General features: G+C 63.6%; 1 protein-coding gene across 1 annotated transcript; it reads right to left on the bottom strand.

The window, feature by feature from the left end:
- Nucleotides 1-3,557: 3,557 nt before the first annotated feature.
- On the bottom strand, nt 3,558-18,516 carry GRIN2C (glutamate ionotropic receptor NMDA type subunit 2C). Its single transcript, XM_087750656.1, has 13 exons — nt 18,413-18,516; nt 13,831-14,254; nt 11,496-12,091; nt 10,891-11,005; nt 10,120-10,331; nt 9,825-9,993; nt 9,342-9,495; nt 7,947-8,072; nt 7,633-7,862; nt 7,244-7,404; nt 6,486-6,673; nt 5,688-5,920; nt 3,558-5,282 (listed from the first exon to the last, which is right to left on the bottom strand). Exons 2-13 carry the CDS (start codon nt 14,236-14,238, stop codon nt 3,888-3,890), a joined length of 3,987 nt encoding a protein of 1,328 aa, XP_087606782.1. The 5' UTR covers nt 14,239-14,254; nt 18,413-18,516; the 3' UTR covers nt 3,558-3,887.
- Nucleotides 18,517-18,709: the final 193 nt, after the last annotated feature.

Raw genomic sequence — 18,709 nt, 5'->3', positions numbered from 1 at the left:
CATCTGGTTTAGGCTGGCTTTTTTTTCCACCCCCGTCCTCCTCTCGTGCTCGCAGCGAGCAGCTATTCCTGGAGGGGACGGCCGTGACGGATGGGGCTGCAGGCCAAGGAGAAATGGCAAGCGGAGAGGCTAATGGAGACCCTCACCTCTTCTTCTCTATTAGCCTCCTGCAACTCTGGGTGGTAGCTGCAAGCTCAATTAAAACATCTGTACTTTCCCCTTCTCAATTACGGCTCCTTACACTTAAAACCAAACAAATTGAATTGTTCCACCGCCTCGGGCTGCGAAGGCAGTTTCTGCCAACAAATTTATTATCGCCGTAAAGCGCAGCTTGATTTATGTTAAAATATTAAAGCAGATCTTTATGATGGAAATAAACACTTTCTGCTGTGATTCTCTCAAAGGACCTCACAAGCAGCGGAGGATTTTGGGGCTTGGGCCGTAAATCTGAGATCAAACTGGCATCGGGGATGGATTCGGTCTTTTGCAGCACTTTGAAGAGCAATGGCCAGGGAAGGAAAAATAAAAACCTCGAGCCTGAGAGGCAGCTTTAGACGAGGCTCGAACATCGCCAGGGCGCAGCGTGTCGCTCGGGGGGGGTTTGCTGTTTAAAGGTTCGTGGGAAGGCGCTCGCCGGCCTTTTCCCCGCGTGGTTTGGGCAGCCGGGCCCTGACCCCAGGAGCTGTCGGCAGCTTGGGGAAGGGCACCGGGCCGCAGGGGCTCGGCCGCGGGGGCTGCCAGTGGCCCAGAGCGATGCCCGGGTGCCTTCGCGCTGGGGCGAGGGGCTGCTTCCCCTGGGTTGGCAGCTGGCACCCGTCAACCCGCCGGGGTGCTGCAGCCCCAGGGCTCTCCCCGGCGCAGCAGGGCGGGGAGGTGGTGTGCCCCGGCTGGTGCAGGGACCCCGGGGAAGGTTTGGTGCCACGGCTTTGCCCTGGCGGGAGGCAGGAACCGGGAGGCGGCTGTGCCTGCTGCTCCCTCGAGCATCCTTGGGCATCCCTGGGCATCCCTGTACTGGCACCAACGCCTTCCTGGCCCCGTATCTTTTCTGGTTTGTGATTTAACCAGCTCCCCTTGCCCTGACCCGAGCCACCGTCCCTCCGTAGCAGCACCGGCACGTCCCTGCCATTGGAAACCTCTTCCCCGTGGCCGACCCGCGCCAGCCTGCCTTGTTCCCCCTCTCCCCAGCTGGACAGGTCTCACAATGCCGAGCGATGGGGACGGTGAAAATAATACCTGCCGTGGCGATGCCGGAGCGGGCAGAGGCCAGGGTGGGTGCCAGGGGTGCCGTTGTCCGGGGGGCCCTGCTTGCCCCCCCCAGCAGGACCGAGCCCAGGAGGCGGGTGGCCAGCAGTGAGCCGGCCGTATTTCTCTTTGCACATAAAGGGCAGTACGGGTGCCAGAGCCGGCTGAATTAAAAAGTGATTGATTAGACAATTTCACCAAAAAGAAATAATATCCCTCAGCGGTTGTTAAGCACTAAACTGCCCAACCCCTGCCTTGGAAAGCCCGGGCCGAGGGTGCTCCCAGGCTGCTGCTTCCCTGCGGATTTGTCCCTGCTGCAGCCCGGGGCGAGGGGATGCTGCAGGAGCAGCTCAGCCCTTCCCTGGGCCGGGGGGTGCCGCAGCTCCCACCCGCCCCGGGCTGCTCCTTCCCCTGTGCCCCGGTCGGCTCCTCTCCCACCAGCCCCCAGGTTAGCACCTGGACCGGGAATGGGAGAAAACACGGGCTCTTCCATCCCAATTAGCATATAAAGATGATATGCAAATGCCATCACCATGGCGGGGACCTGGGTGCTGGGCACCCACATGGGGCACCCAGGACAGCCCTGGCCTTACATGGGGTGCTGACACCCATCCCCGGGGCCACCTCCCCTGGGAGCACCCCCGGCACCCCCGGTTCCCCCATCCCTCAGCCTCCGGCTGCAAAGCCCTTCAATAAAACATGCAGTGAATCCATTTGGCCTCTGCTGAGTCACTGGGGACATCACTAATTAATTTAAATCGTGGATTGGAGATTTCTGATTTTTTTTTTTTCCCCTTTTCTGCTCCCTTTTGTTCTCACAGCCCCAGCCCTGGCTCAGGCTTGGCCCTGACCCCGAAGGTGCAGCTGCGTGCGCTGGCTTCCTTGGGCCAGAAAGCCACAATTTGGGGGAAAGCTCCTCAGGGCACATTGGGTCCTCCTGGGGCCCAGCCTGTCACCCCCGGGGGCGTCGGGGGCACCCGGCTGGTGAGAGCGGTCCCGGACAAATGAGTGCCATTGCCTGGGGCAGCCAGCAAGGATCCCCGAGCCTTCAACCGGGTTTATTTATTTATGGCCTTTATTTATACACCAGCACCTCCCTCCCTCACCAGGAGGCTCTGGAGGGGCTGCCAAAGCAATTAAGAGACAATTGCGATGATAAATAAGTAACGGGAATTAAAGCGCCGGCACTGGAGTGTGATGGCAGCCAGGCTGGGGGATGGGGGTGGGGGGACTGGCTGGATTTAACCCCAGACAGATGGGTGGGTGGATGGATTGACGGACAGATGGACAGACAGACAGGCATTGCCAATGGTCTCAACCCTGGGTCACGCGTGGCTGGGCCCTTCCTGACCTCCCCGGGGCTCTGCAGCCGTCCCTGGGGCAAGGCTGGGTGTCCCAGTGCAGCCATCGTCCCCTCGCTGTTACCGGCCCCGGCTGCTCGGTGGCTGCCCGCAACCCCAATGGCTGCTTTTTACCAGGAAAAAATAAAATAACGGAGCTTTAGAGCAGCTTCTTGGGGACCATTCATGCAGGCAGGTGATGCCAGGACGAGGGGCTGAGGGTTGGCATCTCCCTGGGACGGGCTGCCAGCCCGCCACGGGCAGCTTTGCGTAGCCCCGGCGCTGCCCCGGTATGGGGCTGGTACCACCCGGCAAAGCCGTGGCCGCTGCCCCGGGCCCTGGCAGCCTTAGCTCCCGCTGCCCAAAAACCCTCTCCCCTGCCTGCTGCTGCCTGTGAACCACGGCCGCCCCTGCCCGCGCCCCCGCCAGCCCGGCAGGGAGAGGGCTGCCTTAGGCACGTACATCAAGAGCAGAGTTAAGCCCAGCTCATCTATCGCACCTGATTTATGGCTCCCTCAGCCCAGGGAAGGCGGGAGGATTATTTTTCCCTTTCTCATCCCCCCCCCCCCCCCCCCGCCCCGGCACACCTTCCCGGGGCTGCCGCGCTGTGCCGCAGCTCCCTGCCCGCCTGCCAGTTTGCAGCCGTGGGAGCAGCAGTCGCTGACCCGAGCTCGCAGCCAGCCGTGCCCAGCACCCCAAAACCCGAGCGGGGTGCAGTAACTCCGGCTTCGGTGCTCGGCTCCAGCCTCGGCACAGGCTGATGGCTCCTGAGTAATTATCCCTCAGTGCAGTTTAATGAGTTGCCATTTTCTTTTGCCTGGCTGCCGCCGGTGCGATGAGCCTGTGCCGGGGCTCAGCAGTGAAGGGACGCGAGCAGGGAGAGGGTGCACAGGACCACGAGCATCCCCGTGACAGGGGGTAAAGCCACGGGCAGCCCCGGGCTTGTTGCTGGTGGATGGAAGAAGGGGCCCCAGCCAGTTGAAAATGTCTCTTTAATGACCTGGACATGGCGTTTCGAGTCCCTTGAATGACACCAAAATGTGACGGCAACACAGTGGCAATGAGTTTGGCGTCTCCGATGCCAGCCCTGCCTGCGGGAAGAGCCCAAGCCAGCGCGCCCTGGCCCCCGCCGGGCTCCTCTGACCCCCCAAAGCGCACGGCCCTCACCGAGCTGCTTGGAGCATCCCGCTGACGGCGGTGCAGGACCGCGGGAGGCCGAAGCCCAGCTGGGAGCTGCTGGCTGGCCCGTGGGGACGCCCAGGCAAAGGGCAGGCAGAGGGGTGCAGAGACCCCCCCAGCCCCCTGTCACACCTCCGACTCCAGGCTGGAGACCCGCCGCCAGGACCCGCCGGCACAGGGACTCATCACCCCGCGGGCCACCACCGTGTTCCTCCTCTCCGTCCCCGCCGGCCGCAGCAAGGCCGGCTCCCCGCGCCTCCCGCAGTCTCTGCAGCCGCTGTCCCAGTGCCCGGCCCCCCGGCCGCAGCCTGCCGGCGCCCCAGGGTGCTCGCGGGGCGAGAGGTGCCCCAGGTGGAGGGGCAGGTTGGTGTAGGAGTTCATGCAGGCGTACGGCGTGCACGCTGGCACGGTGGCAGTGGCGCGGGGGTTTTGCCAGCAAGCCTCCCGGTAGGACGGCAGCCTGGCCACGGGCGAGCGTGGTGCCAGCCGGCCAGCGACCTGTGGGCAGCGGGGGCCGCAGCCGTAGCCGGCCTCGGCTTCGGGGAAGAGATCGGGCACATTGGCACGGGCGGGCCGGCAGGCAGCACTGCAGCGTCGCAGCCCCCCAGGACGCCGCTTCTCGCCCCGCTCCCCGGGCACCCTGGCCGAGCTCGCCCGCCGGCTCGGCTTCTCCTGCTCCATCACCGCAGCCTCCAGCCGGGCCGGCTGGACCCCAGCTCTGCAAGTCCTGGCGCCTTTCGGGAAGGCTCCACGAGGGCAGGATGGAGGCAGGAAGGGGCTGCCCACCTCCCGCCTCTTCTCCGCCGAGAGCAGCCGGGGCAGCGTCCCCGAGCCCCCGTGTCCCCTGTCCCCCTGGAGCAGGGGGGTGTTTTGCAGCCGGTTCCCTCGCCCCGCCGGCTGCTTGTGCTCCCTGTAGATGTCCGGTGGTGGAAGGTCCCTGGGGGATGTGGGGGGCGGGAGGGGAGCCCCAATGTGGTTCCCCACCAGTGCCTGCTCCCCAAAATCCCCCCCCGGGGCGGTCTTCACCAGGAGGTGGGGGATACCGGGGAGGGCTTCATCCCCCACACAGCCACCCCGAAACTTCAGGGGGTGGAGGAGGCGGGGGACGTGCTCATTCGCCCCTCTCCACTTCTCTGCAGGCAGCCGGGAGTCCACGGGGATGGGCTGGGGCAGTGGCAGCCCCAGGGGAGCACCCTTGGGAGCGCAGGCTCTCCCCAGCCTCTCAGGGGGGGCCGGGCCGGAGGAGGGGGCCCGGTGGGCACCGGTGCTGTTCTGCACCACGAGCTGGGGTGTCCTCAGGGAGAAGGTGGTCTGGAGGTGCTCACTGCGGCTGCTCCAGTCCTCGATGGTGCGGGTGGCCTGTTCCAGCGAGCCGCCCACGCTGGCCGTCGACACCATCTCCTTGGCCGCCTGCAGCATCTTCAGCACGTTGGCCTGGGCCGAGCTGGCGGTGACGTCAGGCGTGGGCGCCCGCCCGGGGCTCGCCAGGGTCTGCACCCCACTGAAGCAGCTGTAGATGCCCTGTGGAGGGAAGGGGGGACCCTCACCATCAGCGGGGTCACTGGGGTCCTGCACCCACCAACCCGCCCTGCCGAGCCCAGATGATGCTGCTGAGGCTGAAATGTCTTGATGGCACCCGTGTCCCCTCCTCAGCATCCCCAGCACTGCCAGGGTGGGTGACACCATCCTCCGTCACCCATTTCCCCAGGGATGCTAATACGGATGCGGGGTCATTCCCAGGGCTGAGCCCTTTCCCCAAAACCTGCCTTTTCTCCCCAGCCAAGAAAGCTGTTCTCACATCAGCACGAACACCTCCAGTCCCTCCCGTGCGGGTCAAAGGGACGATGCCCCCCAAGCCCTGCCCATTCCCACGACACCGTGGGAGGACATTTGGGCCCCTCGAGAGCCCTCGGCAGCATCACTCACCCTGCTGATGGCCAGGAGAAAGTCGAGCTTGTGGGACTTGGGGACAGAGTGACGCAGCTTCCAGTAGACGAGGTGCTCCCAGGCGAAGACCAGCAGGCTCAGCCCCATGGCCACCAGCAGCATGTAGAAAACCCCAGCCATGTTGTCGATGTCCAGCTTGCTGCTCATCACCTCGTTCTTCTCATTCTGGCAGATCCCCGACAGCCAAACCGTCTCCAGCTTCTGGGTCTCGCCTGGGGCCAGACATGCACAGCGGGGCGGGGGGTGAAAATGGCCCCCCTGAGCATCATCTCCCCGAGCACAGCCCCTGCCCATCCCCACCCCACCGTGGCTGGAGGAGGAGAAAGCCACCCCCAAGCCCCTGGAGCTGTTATCGCCTGGTCCTTGCTGCTGCCCTTTGGCCTGAGGGTCCCACCAGTCACTTGTCCTTCTCCAGGGCCCTTTCCTCTCTCTGTCCCCCACCCAGATGCCAGCTAGCCGTGCTCGCTGTCCCCTTCCCGGGCTTCTCCTCCTAACCCTTAGCTTTTCTGCATGCCCATCGCCAGGATTTTACAGCCTGCAGGAAGAGGAGGGACCACAGAGGGACTGACCCTCCCAGCACCCAGCTGGAGAGATGCTGCTGGGTTTAACGTCCCCAGAAAGGAGCCGGTGGAGAAGCCCCTCAGTGGCCTCCTGCAAGGAGCCGTGGGGGCTGCACAGGGTCTGGGGACCAAAGCCCTGGTCCCTGGGTTAATTTGCAGGGCAGGGGTGGGGTGAGGATGGGGACAGGGCTAACAAGAAGCTCGCCCGGGCACCCACCGTCTCCCAGGAACTGGAGCAGGGCCAGGTCGATGGCCCGCTTCCAACGCGAGTCCTTTTGCAGGGCGATGCCGTAGCCTGTGGTGGCGAACACCTTCCCGCTGCCGATGGTCACCAGCTTGCAGCCCTCGTCCTTGCCCGCCATGTAGTTGAGCACGGCCGCGTCGTAGATGAAGGCGTCCAGCTTCCTGCCCCGCCGATGGGAGGGAGGGTGAGGGCGGGGGCTGCCAGCCCTTTTCTGGGGGGGGCTGTACCTCTTTTGGGGGAGCTCTACCCCTTTTGGATAGCTGTAGCCCATCTGGAGGGGGTGGTGTCCTCTTTGGGGGTCTCTGCCCCATCTTGGTGAGCTATAACCCCCCTGGGGGGGAAGTACCCAACCTGGGGGGGCTCTATCCCTTTTGGGGAAGCCATACCCCATCTGGGGGGGGCTGCATCCCTTTTGGGGGGAGATGTATGAAGCTGTGCCCCATCTGCAGGGGGTTGTACCCTGTTTGGGGGGCCCGTACCCCATGCAGGGAAGCTGGGGGAGCCATACTCAGCCTGGGGAGCTCGTATCTCACTTGGGGGGGCTGTACCCCACTTGAGGAAGCCCTACCCCATCTGGGAGGCACCGTACCCCATCCCAGGGAGCCGGAGTTCACTTGGGAGTCCTGTATCCCATTTGGAGGAGGTGTACCCCAGCTCTGGGAGCTGTACCCCATTTGGGGGAGCCGTACCCCTGACCCAGGTGAGCCATGCCCCATTTGGGGGAGCCGTACCCCATTTTGAGGCTGGTGAGGGCGTCCTCCACAGAGCGCTGGTTGTACTTCACCATGTGGGTGTGCATGTCGGGGTAGTTGCTGCGGATGTTCCTCTCGGTGCTGCCGTTGGGGACGGTGCCGAAGCGGAAGGGGGGGTACTGCTCCTGCGGCTTCTGAAACTGCAACGGGGAGCCCCGGGGAGTGGCATCACACAGAGTCCATGTCCCTGCCGTGTCCCCAGCGTGTCCCCAGCGTGTCCCCAGCATGTCCCCCCCTCCCCGCAGCCAGCCCTCCATCCACCCACCCATGCCCAGCCGGCCAGCAGTCACATGCAGCCCCCTCCATGTTCTCCGCACCCAGAAAAACTTATTATTGTTTCGGGATCCCAGCCCAATCATCAGCCCCACCTTCCTGTCGCTCAGCCCCGACACGGTGTCGATGTACTGCTCCTGGATCATGAAGGCGGCCAGGTTGGCGGTGTAGCTGGCGAGGAAGATGACGGCGAAGAAGGCCCAGATGAGCACCATGATTTTGCTGGTGGTGCCCTTGGGGTTCTCGATGGGCACCGAGTTGTTGAAGACCAGAGCCCACAGCAGCCACACCGACTTGCCGATGGTGAAGGAGGGACCTCCCGGCCCTGCGGGGACAGGCGACGGAGGGGACAGCCGTCAGCCTGGCTGGGGACGTGTCTGTCCCCCCAGCTCCTGCCTCCCCCACTCACTCTTGCCGCTCGTGAGGTTCTGGTTGTAGCCGACGGGGCTGAAATACTCGAACACGAAGACGGTGACGGCCACCACGGTGAGGCACATCACGAACATCATGACCCACACGGCTGGGCTGTAGGGCTCTGCAAGGCAAGCGGGACCCCGTCAGCCCCCTGGGATGCCCCCCGGGGACCCCCAGGAGCCCTCGCCGATGGATGGGGCTCATCCTCCTGAATATTGCCCCTCCTCAGAGAGGAGACGGGGGCTGGCGGCACCGTGGGCGAGCAGATCCACAGGACATCAGGAGAGAAGAGGGATGCTGCGAGACGAGGGGATGCAGCCACACTTCCCTCTCTAAATAAAATCAGGCTTTCATCAATGGGGAGATCCCGGCATCAGCGGGAGGGTTTCCCGTGGGATGACGGGTTGTCCCCTGCAATGGCTCCAGCCTGCACCGGGCACAGGACCAGCCCCCTGGCCCCGCTCAGCCCCTGGGAGAACCCCTGGGGAGCTGGGGTGGGTGGTGAACCACCGCCTGCCTGGGATGAGCTGGGACGGAGCGGTGGGGATGCATCCGAGCCCTCGACATGTGGCTGCCGAGGTCCATTTGTCAGCGTGTCCTTCGCTGTCAGGGAGGAGAGGCCTCCCCTGATGGGGATGCGGCTCATTAGCACGGGAGGCAGCATGGGGTCTGCGGACCCCGGCCCTGCCGAACCACGGCGGGATGCTCCGGCTGTCCCCCAGGTCGGTCAAGGTGTCCTCTGGTTCAGGGTGGGGGGGTCGGGCCCCACGGCGTGGGGGGGACAGAAGGGGGGAAGACATGCCCAGGCTGGTGATGTCCTGCACCCCACGGCATCCCTGGCACCCACAGCCACCCGCACCCACCCACCCCCTCCCCACGTGGGAGCCCGGCTCCAGCCGAGCCGGGACGTCGCCGCTGTGCCCTTGCCGAGAGCCTCGAGCTCTGCCTGAGCGCTCAGGCTGAATTTCGTGATGACCTTGGCCAGCCTCCTCCCCTTCCCAGACTGCAGCTTTGCTTTTTTAAAACTCATTAAATAAAACTTTTAGCCCCGGCGGTTTCCTACACCCGGCTTAGCCATGGGCTCTGGTGACGGTGGCAGAGAAGGGGTCCCCAGGGCAGAGCTCAGAGCTGGCAAATCCCCACAATCCCCACCTCGCCTCCCCCCACCTCCCCGTAATGAAGAGGAGGAAACCTCAGATCCCAGCCTCCGTCTCCGTAATAAAAGGATTATTCAGGCGGGGGGAGGAGGAAGCCCCAAAGCCGGCAGCACCGTCTCCTTCCCTTATGACTTAGGCTTTCTTTCCCTTAAAAGTTATTAAAACGGAACAATATTTCTAATTTGCATTTGTCGGAACCTACAGACAGATAGACGGAGGGACACACGGCTCACCCAGGAAGGCAGAGGGGGAGACGGTGCCGTTGCTCCTGGCCACCATGACGCTGATGCCCGTCTCCACGAAGGGCACGGAGAAGTCCACGATCTCGGAGCGCTCCTCGTTGATGGTGAGGGAGCCGATGGCCATGTCTGCACGCTTGTAGTACACCTGGGGAAGGGGCAGATGGTCTCGGGATGGGCAGATGGACAGGCAGAGGGACCCAGGCCACCTTCCCCAGGCATTTCCTCATCTCCAGCATTTCCAACTTCGGCTTTTGTCTTTTTTTTTTTTTAAATATTAGCTGCTTAAATGACCAGTGACATAAACACAACGAGCTGTGGGGTTCTCCTCCACCAAGCCTTGCCCATAAGCTGATCCCAAGCTGTCCCCTGCCCAGCGTCCCACCGCAGACACCCTGACCCCGTCTCCGGCAGGAAAGCTGAGCGGTGCCCCCCAGGGCGGGCCAAAGGTGGGGACCGAGCCATGCCCACCCCTACCTCACCAATCATGCCGTTCCAGACCCCGCGGACGATCTTGCCGTGTTTGCCGTTGGTCACTAGGTAGAGGTCGTAGGAGAACTTCACCGCCTTGGCCAGCTTCTTCAGGATATCGATGCAGAAGCCCTTGCAGCACAGCTTGGTGTAGGGATCCACGAGGCCATCGCCACTGAAACCACAGTGGGGAAGATGGGTTGGACCAACCAAAGATGCTCGGAGCACCCTGGTGCCTCCTGGACACCACGTGCCCAGGGACCGGTGGCCAAAATTGCCAAGCTCCATCCTCGCTGCTCACCTCTGGGAGGAGTTGGTCTGCTTGCGGCAGGGCACGGTGTTGCGCACGCAGACCCCGGTGCTGGGGTCCGTGTTCTCCACGATGACAAAGGGTCTCTCCTCCAGCGTGGCCACCGTCAGGTGGCGGTTATCGGCCACGGGCTGCAGGAAGGAGCCGTAGCGGGGCCACACCGGGTACTTCATGTGGATGATGCCTTTCTCCCACTTGCCCACCTGCCCCCAAGGGAGAGCACACCGTCACCCCGGCGGGGGGCTCTGGGGGTCCTGTGGGGTCCCGTGTCCACCCGCCCTGCGCCTTCGGGGCTCGTTTCTCCCGGAGCTTCGTTAGGCTGGAGCTCAGCCATGGTGAGACCCATCTCAGCATCCCTTTCCCCATGCACCCACTGACCACAGGGCAAGGTGTTTCCTCCTGGGCCCCAAGCACCGAGCTTAGGTGAGCACAAACCTGACCAAACTTCACCCAAAATACTTTTAAACTAGAAAAAAAACCCTCTGCGCAGCTTGTTTCAGGTCTAGGTGTTTGGCTGCTCTTCTCCAGAGGTGGGCAGCTGCATTTTTGCCTCTTTTGGAATTTTTCATCCAAATCACAGGGGAAAAAAAACAGTTCTTGGCAAAGCCCCATCATGCTGCCATGGGTACTTTTGGTACCAGCCATGGATTTTGCATGGGACAACCTGCCCCAGGGTGGGACCCCAGCCTGTGCATGGCCCCAGGCTCACCCTGCCCAGCCACCCCCCTGCTGTGCCCATCCCGGGATGCCCGGGGGTCCTACCATCTCCCAGAGCCGGTGCTGGTTGAGCGAGATCACCACCATGGTGGGCCTGACCAGGTAGCCGCCTTCATTGAAGGAGAAGTCCCTGTGCTCCCACGTCACATTGAGGAGGTGCCTGGTGGGACACAGCGCCCATAAGCCCCGTACAGCCCTCCTCCTCCTCCTCCAGCTCCAGCCAGGCTGCCACGGGTCCCATGGAGAGACGTGGGGCTGAGAGTTGGGGACCAGGTTTAGCCCCTACGCAAGGAGCAGCGGGGAGCTGGAGAAAGCCCTGCCAGCAAGGAGGCACTGAGGATGGACCGCTGCAGGGTTGAGGGTGCACAGAGTGCCACGGCAGCCCCGAGGTGCCACGTCTGCACTGCAAAGCAGAGCTGTGAAACCCCCCTGAGACCCCCGTGGGTCCCGAGTCACAGAGAAGCACGGGAAAAAGCAAGGGCTGCTGTGGGGAGATGCTCCAGGACAAAGCCAGATGAGAAACATGGACCACCAGCTGCAGCCCACAGCGAGCATCGCCTCCTTGCCCGCCAGCTCCATCCTCCTCCCATGCCCCTTCCCTCTCCGTTTCCCCCATTTCACACCCGCCCCAGTGGGTCCCTGGCCCTCACCGGTAGAAGCTGGTGTTGGCAGCAGTGGCCCCGGCAGGAGCCCGGCAGTCCCGTCCCACCTCCGGAAGGTAGCCGTGGGCCTGGAAGAAGCTGGCTGCCCCCATGGCAATGATGGCCACCCCATCCCGCACCTTCTGCCGCAGGCTCAGCTTCCAGCTCTCCGTCACCACGCTGATGAGGCCGACGGGGAAGGAGGAGGGTGGCACCTCCATGTTGCCCACCGTCAGGCTGGGCACGATCCAGACATAGCCCGGCCCCACAAGGCCGGCTTGCTCCGCCATAGCGAAGAGGTACTCGGCCTCCTCCCGTGCGCAGTAGACGATGATGACCTGGGCATCGATCTGCCGCAGGAGCCGCTGTGTCCTGGAGCTGCTCCGCTCCTGGCTCATCTCAAAGGTGAGCACCTCCTGCAGCTCCCAGCCGAAGTAGCTGGCCTCCGTGAAGGAGCGGATGACCTCCAGGAAGATGTTGTAGCCCGGGTAGAGGCTGGTGATGACGGCAAAGGAGCCCCAGTCGTATTCCTCCAGCACCTTGAAGATCACCTGGATTTGCTGCTCGATGGAGACACCCAACTGCAGGAAAGCCGAGCCGGGCTCCTGCGGGAGGAGAAGGGGACAGGGGCTGCTCCGGCACCATGGTCCAGGTCTCTTGCACCTGTGCAAGCCACCTTGAATTTGCCATCATGAAGGGTTCGAGGGAGCCACGAACTGGCATGGTCCATGGGCTGGAGACACCCAAAATGGGACTGATCCACCAGTGGTCTCCAAGGAACCTCATCCCTGCGGCCTCTCCTCCATTTCTCAGCTTATTGACCAAAAAATTCATCCATCCTCCGAAGGAGACCAACAATTTCTCCTTAAACCAGGAGAGGGAGGGGGGCAAGGAGCGTAAATCCCATCCCAGCTCTGACTCGCTACCTGCTGCCGGAGCCTGCGCGGCTCCTTCCCTCCCGCCCCACCTCCCCGGCCATCTGGCCTCTCATTAGCAAACCTTAATTGATCTGATTCTGCCTTAAATGATTCAGCGAATGGCATTTGCAGAAGGTCACGTGCAGGCAGCAGGGTTTTGCTACCCAGATCCCCTCCACCTCCAGAGAAGTAGTTTTTCCAATGGGGCTGGTTGTCCAGCCGGATGGGTGAGACCTGGGGAGTCACGGCCAGGCAGTGGGAGCTGCCGGGGACCTCGGACCTGGGAGAGGAGGAGGGGGAGGTCGAGCCTTCAGACAGGTCCCTCCACTGCCCCCAAAATACCCAACCCCTGGAGAAAGCTGCAGAAAAACACCCAGACCACAGCAAAGCCATGGCTATTTTTTTAGTTGCTTGGGGCTTCACCTGAGCCCTCTGCACCCACCCGAGTCCATTGTACCCACCCGAGCCCTCTGCACCCACCCAAGTCCATTGCATCCACCGGAGCCCACTGCACCCACCTGAGCCTTCTGCACCCACTGCCACCCATCCACAGCGAGCAGCAGCTCGGGGTGGTCTGGGAGCACCCGTCAGTGCAGGCAGGGCTGCCGAGGTGCCATCCAGGGGGTTTAGACCCCAAAACCTCTGGGCAAGCAGAGCATGAAACCAGTGCCCCAAGGAGCAGCAGGGTCCCCACCCCAGGGGCTGCTGCCATGGGAAGGAGCCAGCACCAAGACCCCTCTGGTGCCCAGGCTGGGCAGGGTGAGACGAGCAGCCAGGAGGAGATAACCCAAATCTCCTCCCTGGGAGGGACGGGAGCCTCGCCGCAGCCCATCGCTGCCCACCCAGCGCCCTCCAGCCGGGCTCCAGCTCTCCCTGCCGCCAGTGCTCCCCGGCAGGCAGGTAACAGTGACAGTGCCTGATGCCAGCGAGGAGCAGAGAAGCCAAAAATCCTGTTTTGGCCCATGGTGCACCTGAGATCGCTGCTGCAGCCAAGCGAGGCTTCTCCATGCTGCCTGCTCGGCCATTTCAGGGCTGGACCCAGCCCCGGCAGGGCAGCGAGGGAGGAGAATGGGGACGTGCCAACCCTGCCGCTGCCCTGGCAGCCCCGGCGCCATGACCCCGGCACCCCATGGTGGGCACAGCCTGGAGGGGACGGGAAGCAGGACACCAGGGAAGGTCCCTCCACAGGGCACTGAAGTCCTCTCCCCCATCCCACCAACAAGGACCCTCCTTGAAGTCTCCGCCACGTTCCACCGCCCCGGTCGGCCACACTGCCACAGCCACTGCCTATTCCTGCCTGAGAGCCCCCGCGCTGCAGCCCAGCAGCTCCTCTGCCCTCCAGCATTTCACATCCCATATCTACCCCTCTCTACTAATCCCTCATTTCTCCCAACCCTCCCAGAAATAAACCCCAGCAAGTGCCTCACCTTTGGGGTCAGGACCACAGCAGATCCCCCGCTGATGCTGATGACGGGGACCTGGGTCTGGGAGGAGATGAAGTCAAGGATCTGGGCCACGGCCTCCGTGCCGACGTTGTCCTCGAAGACGATGCCGTGGATCTTGTGGCTGGCGAGGATGTCACAGATCTGGGTGAGGAGGGTGCTGGGGTTGGTGTTGTTGACGATGACGGTGATGGGGTGGATCTCCAGGGGCATGTCCAGGAAGCTCTGGGGACTCAGGCGGGAGCGGATGTGCAGGGGGTAGGACGTGCCCCCAAACACCACGGCCACGTTGACCACCGGCTCCTCGGGGCCCGGCAGCAGGAGGTCCGTGAAGGCAGCCGAGCAGCCCAGCACCATCGACAGTAGCAGAGTGTGCGCCGGCGCTCTGCCCATGTCCACCGCCGCGTCCCTGCCAGGACGGGACACAGCCCCTCGCATCCAGCCGCCTGCCGGGACCCCCGGCCCCGCTCACCCCAGCCCTCCCCACCGCCCTGGGGCAGCACCAGGGTGGGTTGACCCCAGGGGGAGAGGGGGATCCTCATCCTTTGGAGGCTGGACGTGGTGGAGGGATGGCCACGGGGCTGTACCCACCAGCCCAGCCCCTCCGGGGGGTCATAGAGGTGCTGCTCCCCACAACGTACACCCCAGTGCCATGTCCCTTGTCCCCAGCCCTTCCCAGCCAGTCCGCCCCTTCCCACCGCCACCCCATCTCCATCCCACCACCACCGTCCCTCTCCCAGCCCATTGCCCTCCCACCCCTATCCCCTCTCCGAAAACCATCACTGCTATGATGCTCCTTATCGCCCCTTCGGCCAGGGACAGGGACAGCAGCGAGAGGTGACAGGAGGAGCTGGAAGCTCTCTGGTGCCTCTCTCCACAGCTGACAGCCACCTTCAATATTTCAAGGCTTTGCCCTTGAGGGAGGGTTCAGATCTGCAACCCCCATGTTGGGATTTTGCAAATTGCACAGTCACCGGAGCAGCCGGTCCCCTGCCTGTCCCCCTGCCTGTTCCCTGCCCATCCCCTGCCCCAGCCCCCCTCATTGCCACTTCCCAAATCCCAACCAGAGCGCACGCCTGGCTCCTTATCTCCAAGTTTCCCCCCTAGACACCATCCTTCAGCTTTCCCCCTTCTTACCCCCGGTGCGTGGCCCCCGCTGGCATTGCCCACCCGGCTGGGACACCCACCACGCTGCGTCTCTGCCGGCTGCACCCCAAAGCCAGGCTCTGGGGGGTGTTTGGGCACGTCCCCTCTGCAGGTCCCCGATTCCCCACTGACTGTGGGTGCCCAGCCCGCGGCAGGTGGGGTGGCAGTCCGCGCGGGGGGCACACGTCCCTGCCCACGGCGACGCACCCCCATGCTGGAGCTCACCCCTTCCTCGGAGCCCACTGGCAAAACCAACCCATGATGAGACCTGCGACCAGGGGCATCCGAGCCCCTCCAAGCCCTGTTGCCCCCAGGGCCATCGCCCTGGTGCCACGCTGGGCAGCAGGGAGGGGGACAAGCAGCCCTCCGCGGTGGCACCAGCCCCGCGCCGGTGTCGCTCCATGCAGCAAGATGCCAGCTGGTGCTCGGAAACGTCACTTGCAATTAAAAGCTGCTGTTGCTTAACGCATCCTCAGCACGGCCAGAGGAGCCCCTTGCTGAATCCCGGATGGTTTTGGGGTCTGGGCTGCCCCGGGGACCCACACCCCAGCGCCCCTCCGAGCCGCAGTGATGGACAACCCCTCGGCACGCTGCAAAAGTGCCGCCGGTGTGTTGGACTGAAAACGCAGGAAATAAACCCAACGACTGCCCGGCTGGGCACCCTGCAAGAGCTGCTCGGTGCAGATTTGAGCACCGGGGCTGTCCCCTCTGCAGAGACAGGGGACAGGAGTCCCACGTCCCCTCCTGCACCCCATGGGTGCTGGGAGGGCTCGGGCACCCAGTTGGGGACTGATGCTCACAGAGCAGCATCTCTCTCGGCCAGATTGGTTTCAGCAGGAGATCATCCACCCCCAGCACCCACCATCACCCAGGGGGGTTCTCCCTGCCCGGCTGCATCCCTCCCACCGCCCCGCATCGCAGCCGGCCGAGCCGCAGGAGCCACGCCGCCGCACCGATGGCCGCAGCCAGGGCCCCTTGGCCGGAGAGGGCGGCGGGTGAGTCATGCCATGCTGGCAGCGTCCCACGCTCCAGCACGGCCAGCCCGGCGGCGGGGCGGCCTGCGCTGCCCGCTCCTCGCTGTGAATTCCCAAGTATTTTTAGTCCCGTGATAAATAATTCATCGGGAATCCGGCATCAGCTACCCGAGCAGAGAGGAAGGGGAGCAACGCACCACCCAAAACAAACAGAGCCGCTCTCCCAGCAGCTCTGCCCATCTGAGCCCTCCTCAAGGACGTTTAAATATACTCTGGGCCTTCGTGGTGACTGATCGGGTTTGCTCGTGCCAGCCCTGGCACCTCACCCATCCCAGGCCCTTATCGTCCTCTTCCTCAGCCCAGCTCTTCCCCGTGCTTGGGAGCCTCTTCTAGCACCGAGCAATCCAAGCAAAGCCCTCCCGTGATGCCAAGCACTGCCGCCGAAGGGGCTGCTCCACTCCCATCTGCAACTGGGGGCAAGTTTGAGCCAACTGGTTTCCCACTGGACCGAGCCACAGGTGGAAAGCATCCCCGTCCCTCGCCGCCGGAGCGCGATGGCGATGGCAGAGGGGAGGTGGGCACGGGCATGGCACATCGGTCAGCCATTGCTGAGACAACCAGGAGACTGAATTTCCATCCTTCCCAGGAACTGGGTGCCACCGGCTGGAGCCGAGCTGCTCGCTGCAGCCCTTTTGGTGGCTGCGGAGGAGGATGGAGGGGTTTAGGGCCCGCGAGCCCACGGCTGGCAGGGGCTCCGTGTGCAGGTCGGAGCCAGGGCTGCTCCAAAATGGCCGGATTCAGGATGCAAAGAGCAGCCAGCTCCTCCAGCCCAGCCAACTCCGTGCCTGTTTTTCCAAGGGGCGAGCCAGAGGGGTGCGGGAAAATGTGGTTTTTTTGGGGGGCGAGGGTGGGGAAGGCAAATTGCAGGAAACTGGTGGAGGTAGAGGAGGAACCGAGCCCTTCCCTGAGCTGTTGCCAGTGCCGGGGCTGCTCTTGGGCTCGGCACAACACAGCAAAGCCCCCACGGACTTTAAAAAGAGAAAAATAAAATCCACGTTTCAACCTCTTGTAGCAAGCACTGCAGAATTGCTCCCTTGGGAAAGCGCCTTCCCAAAAGGGAGGTTTTTCCAGCTGGGTGAAGGGCTGGTGGCCAGGCTAGAGCAGGAGGACGGTGGTCCCGGCCAGGAGCCCAGGCACGGCAATGCCACCTCCCAGCAGCCTCCCCGGGGACCAGAGGACACCCGCGGAGCTGCTCAGTGGCTTTAGCATTCGGGTTTTGTTGCTTTGGGCTGGTTTTGAGCAGGTTAACCCCTTTCCTAGGTACAGCTTTACCTGATACGCCAAACACGCACAGAAACCTCCTGCTAAAGGCACCGATTGAGCCCTTACCTCCCACCGCCCCCTGAAATGGCATTTTAATGCAACAGGGAAAGTTTGCTCCTAATTTTAAACCTCCTTTTTGCCTTCCCTCCATCCCTCCCTCCCCTGCTCCGAGAGGGGGAGAGCTCATGCAGATATTTTGACCTCAGGAAAGGAAGAAATAAAACCTCAAAATGCAAAATATCTCTGGAGAAAGAGAAACCTTATCCCTCAAAAAAGCCTCTGAGCCTGAAACCACAGGGAAGGCGCAGGCTGCGCCAGGGCAGGGGGAGCGGCTGCCGATGGACAGAAAGGACAGAGCAAACCCGAAGCTAATGGGATCCGCGTGGGGAGGATGGGGGGCACTGGGCAGGGCACTGGGTTGTGGCAGGGCTTGTCACTGACCAGATGGGGGACACCCCTGTGGGGCAAGGAGACCTCGACAGAGCCCCCAAAAGCAGCAAAACCTCCCCAAAGCCAACTGGTCGCCATCCCTGTCCCCACGCAGGGGGGACGACTCGAGAGGGAGAAGCGCTGGCAGCCCCCGGCAAGCGCCGTCTCCTTTCAACCTTCATCTGCCACCACCCAGCATCACCCTCCTCTTCCTCACCACCCTCCTCTTCCTCACCCGCGCCTCCGACAGCAACAGTTGCGGGCCGGGGGCTGCGGGCCGGGGCGATGGCGAGGGCCCCGCAGACGCACGCACCGAAACGCAGCTTAAAAAGGTCGAATATGGATTAACCAAAAATAAACGCCAAGTGTCCTGCCTGCCGCTGGGTTACGCAAGGTGGCGGGGGGGGCACACACAGGGCTGGTGGCACCCAGGGAGGTCCCCTCTCTTTTTCTTGCCTCCCACCCCCCCAAAAACCCCCCAGCACAGCGCCCAGAATTAAGGCTCATTCCCATCCCCTGCCCGGGACGGGGAGCGGGAGCTCTCGGGGATGCTGGGGCAGAGGGGAATGGCCAGGGCAACCCCCCGACCCCCCAAACCCCCCCCCCATCCCATCCCTAAAAGTTACCGGCGGCGGTGGCGGGGCGGCGGTGAGCCCGTCGGGGCCCCGGCTGCCCCCAGCCCGCCCGGTACTTACGGGACCGCCGCGGCTCGGTGCCTACATGCCCCGCGGCTCCGGCGGGGCTGCGCCTCCCACCGGGGGCTCGGCTCTTCCCAGCCCTCTCCTCCACCTCCTCCTCCTCCTCCTCCTCCGGGGCAGCCCCCCGGGGCAGGCTCGCTCCCCGCCGCGGCTGGCGGGGGGGTCCAGCGGCCGCCGTCGGTCCCGGCTCGTCCTTGGAGGCGGCGGCGGCGGCGGCTCTGCAGCGGCGGCTGGAGGCAGGGACGGGAGCGGGGGAAGGAGGGAGCGGGAGCGGAGCGGGTGTGCACGGGGGGG

Source organism: Nipponia nippon, unplaced genomic scaffold, assembly GCF_047370975.1.
Source record: "Nipponia nippon isolate SJK-2023a ecotype South Korea unplaced genomic scaffold, ASM4737097v1 scaffold_14, whole genome shotgun sequence".
NCBI classification, from domain to species: Eukaryota; Metazoa; Chordata; class Aves; order Pelecaniformes; family Threskiornithidae; genus Nipponia; species Nipponia nippon.
The sequence above is the reverse complement of the archived record's forward strand: the minus strand, read 5'-3'. Positions and strand labels throughout refer to the sequence as shown.

Excerpts from the sequence above, each read along its gene's own strand:
- GRIN2C (XM_087750656.1), bottom strand. The coding sequence starts at position 14,238 with ATGGGCAGAGCGCCGGCGCACACTCTGCTACTGTCGATGGTGCTGGGC. Across the intron at positions 12,092-13,830 it reads CTGTGGTCCTGACCCCAAAG|GAGCCCGGCTCGGCTTTCCT; the intron begins GTGAGGCACTTG and ends CTCCTCCCGCAG. Across the intron at positions 6,674-7,243 it reads CTCACCAGCCTCAAAATGGG|GAAGCTGGACGCCTTCATCT; the intron begins GTACGGCTCCCC and ends TCGGCGGGGCAG.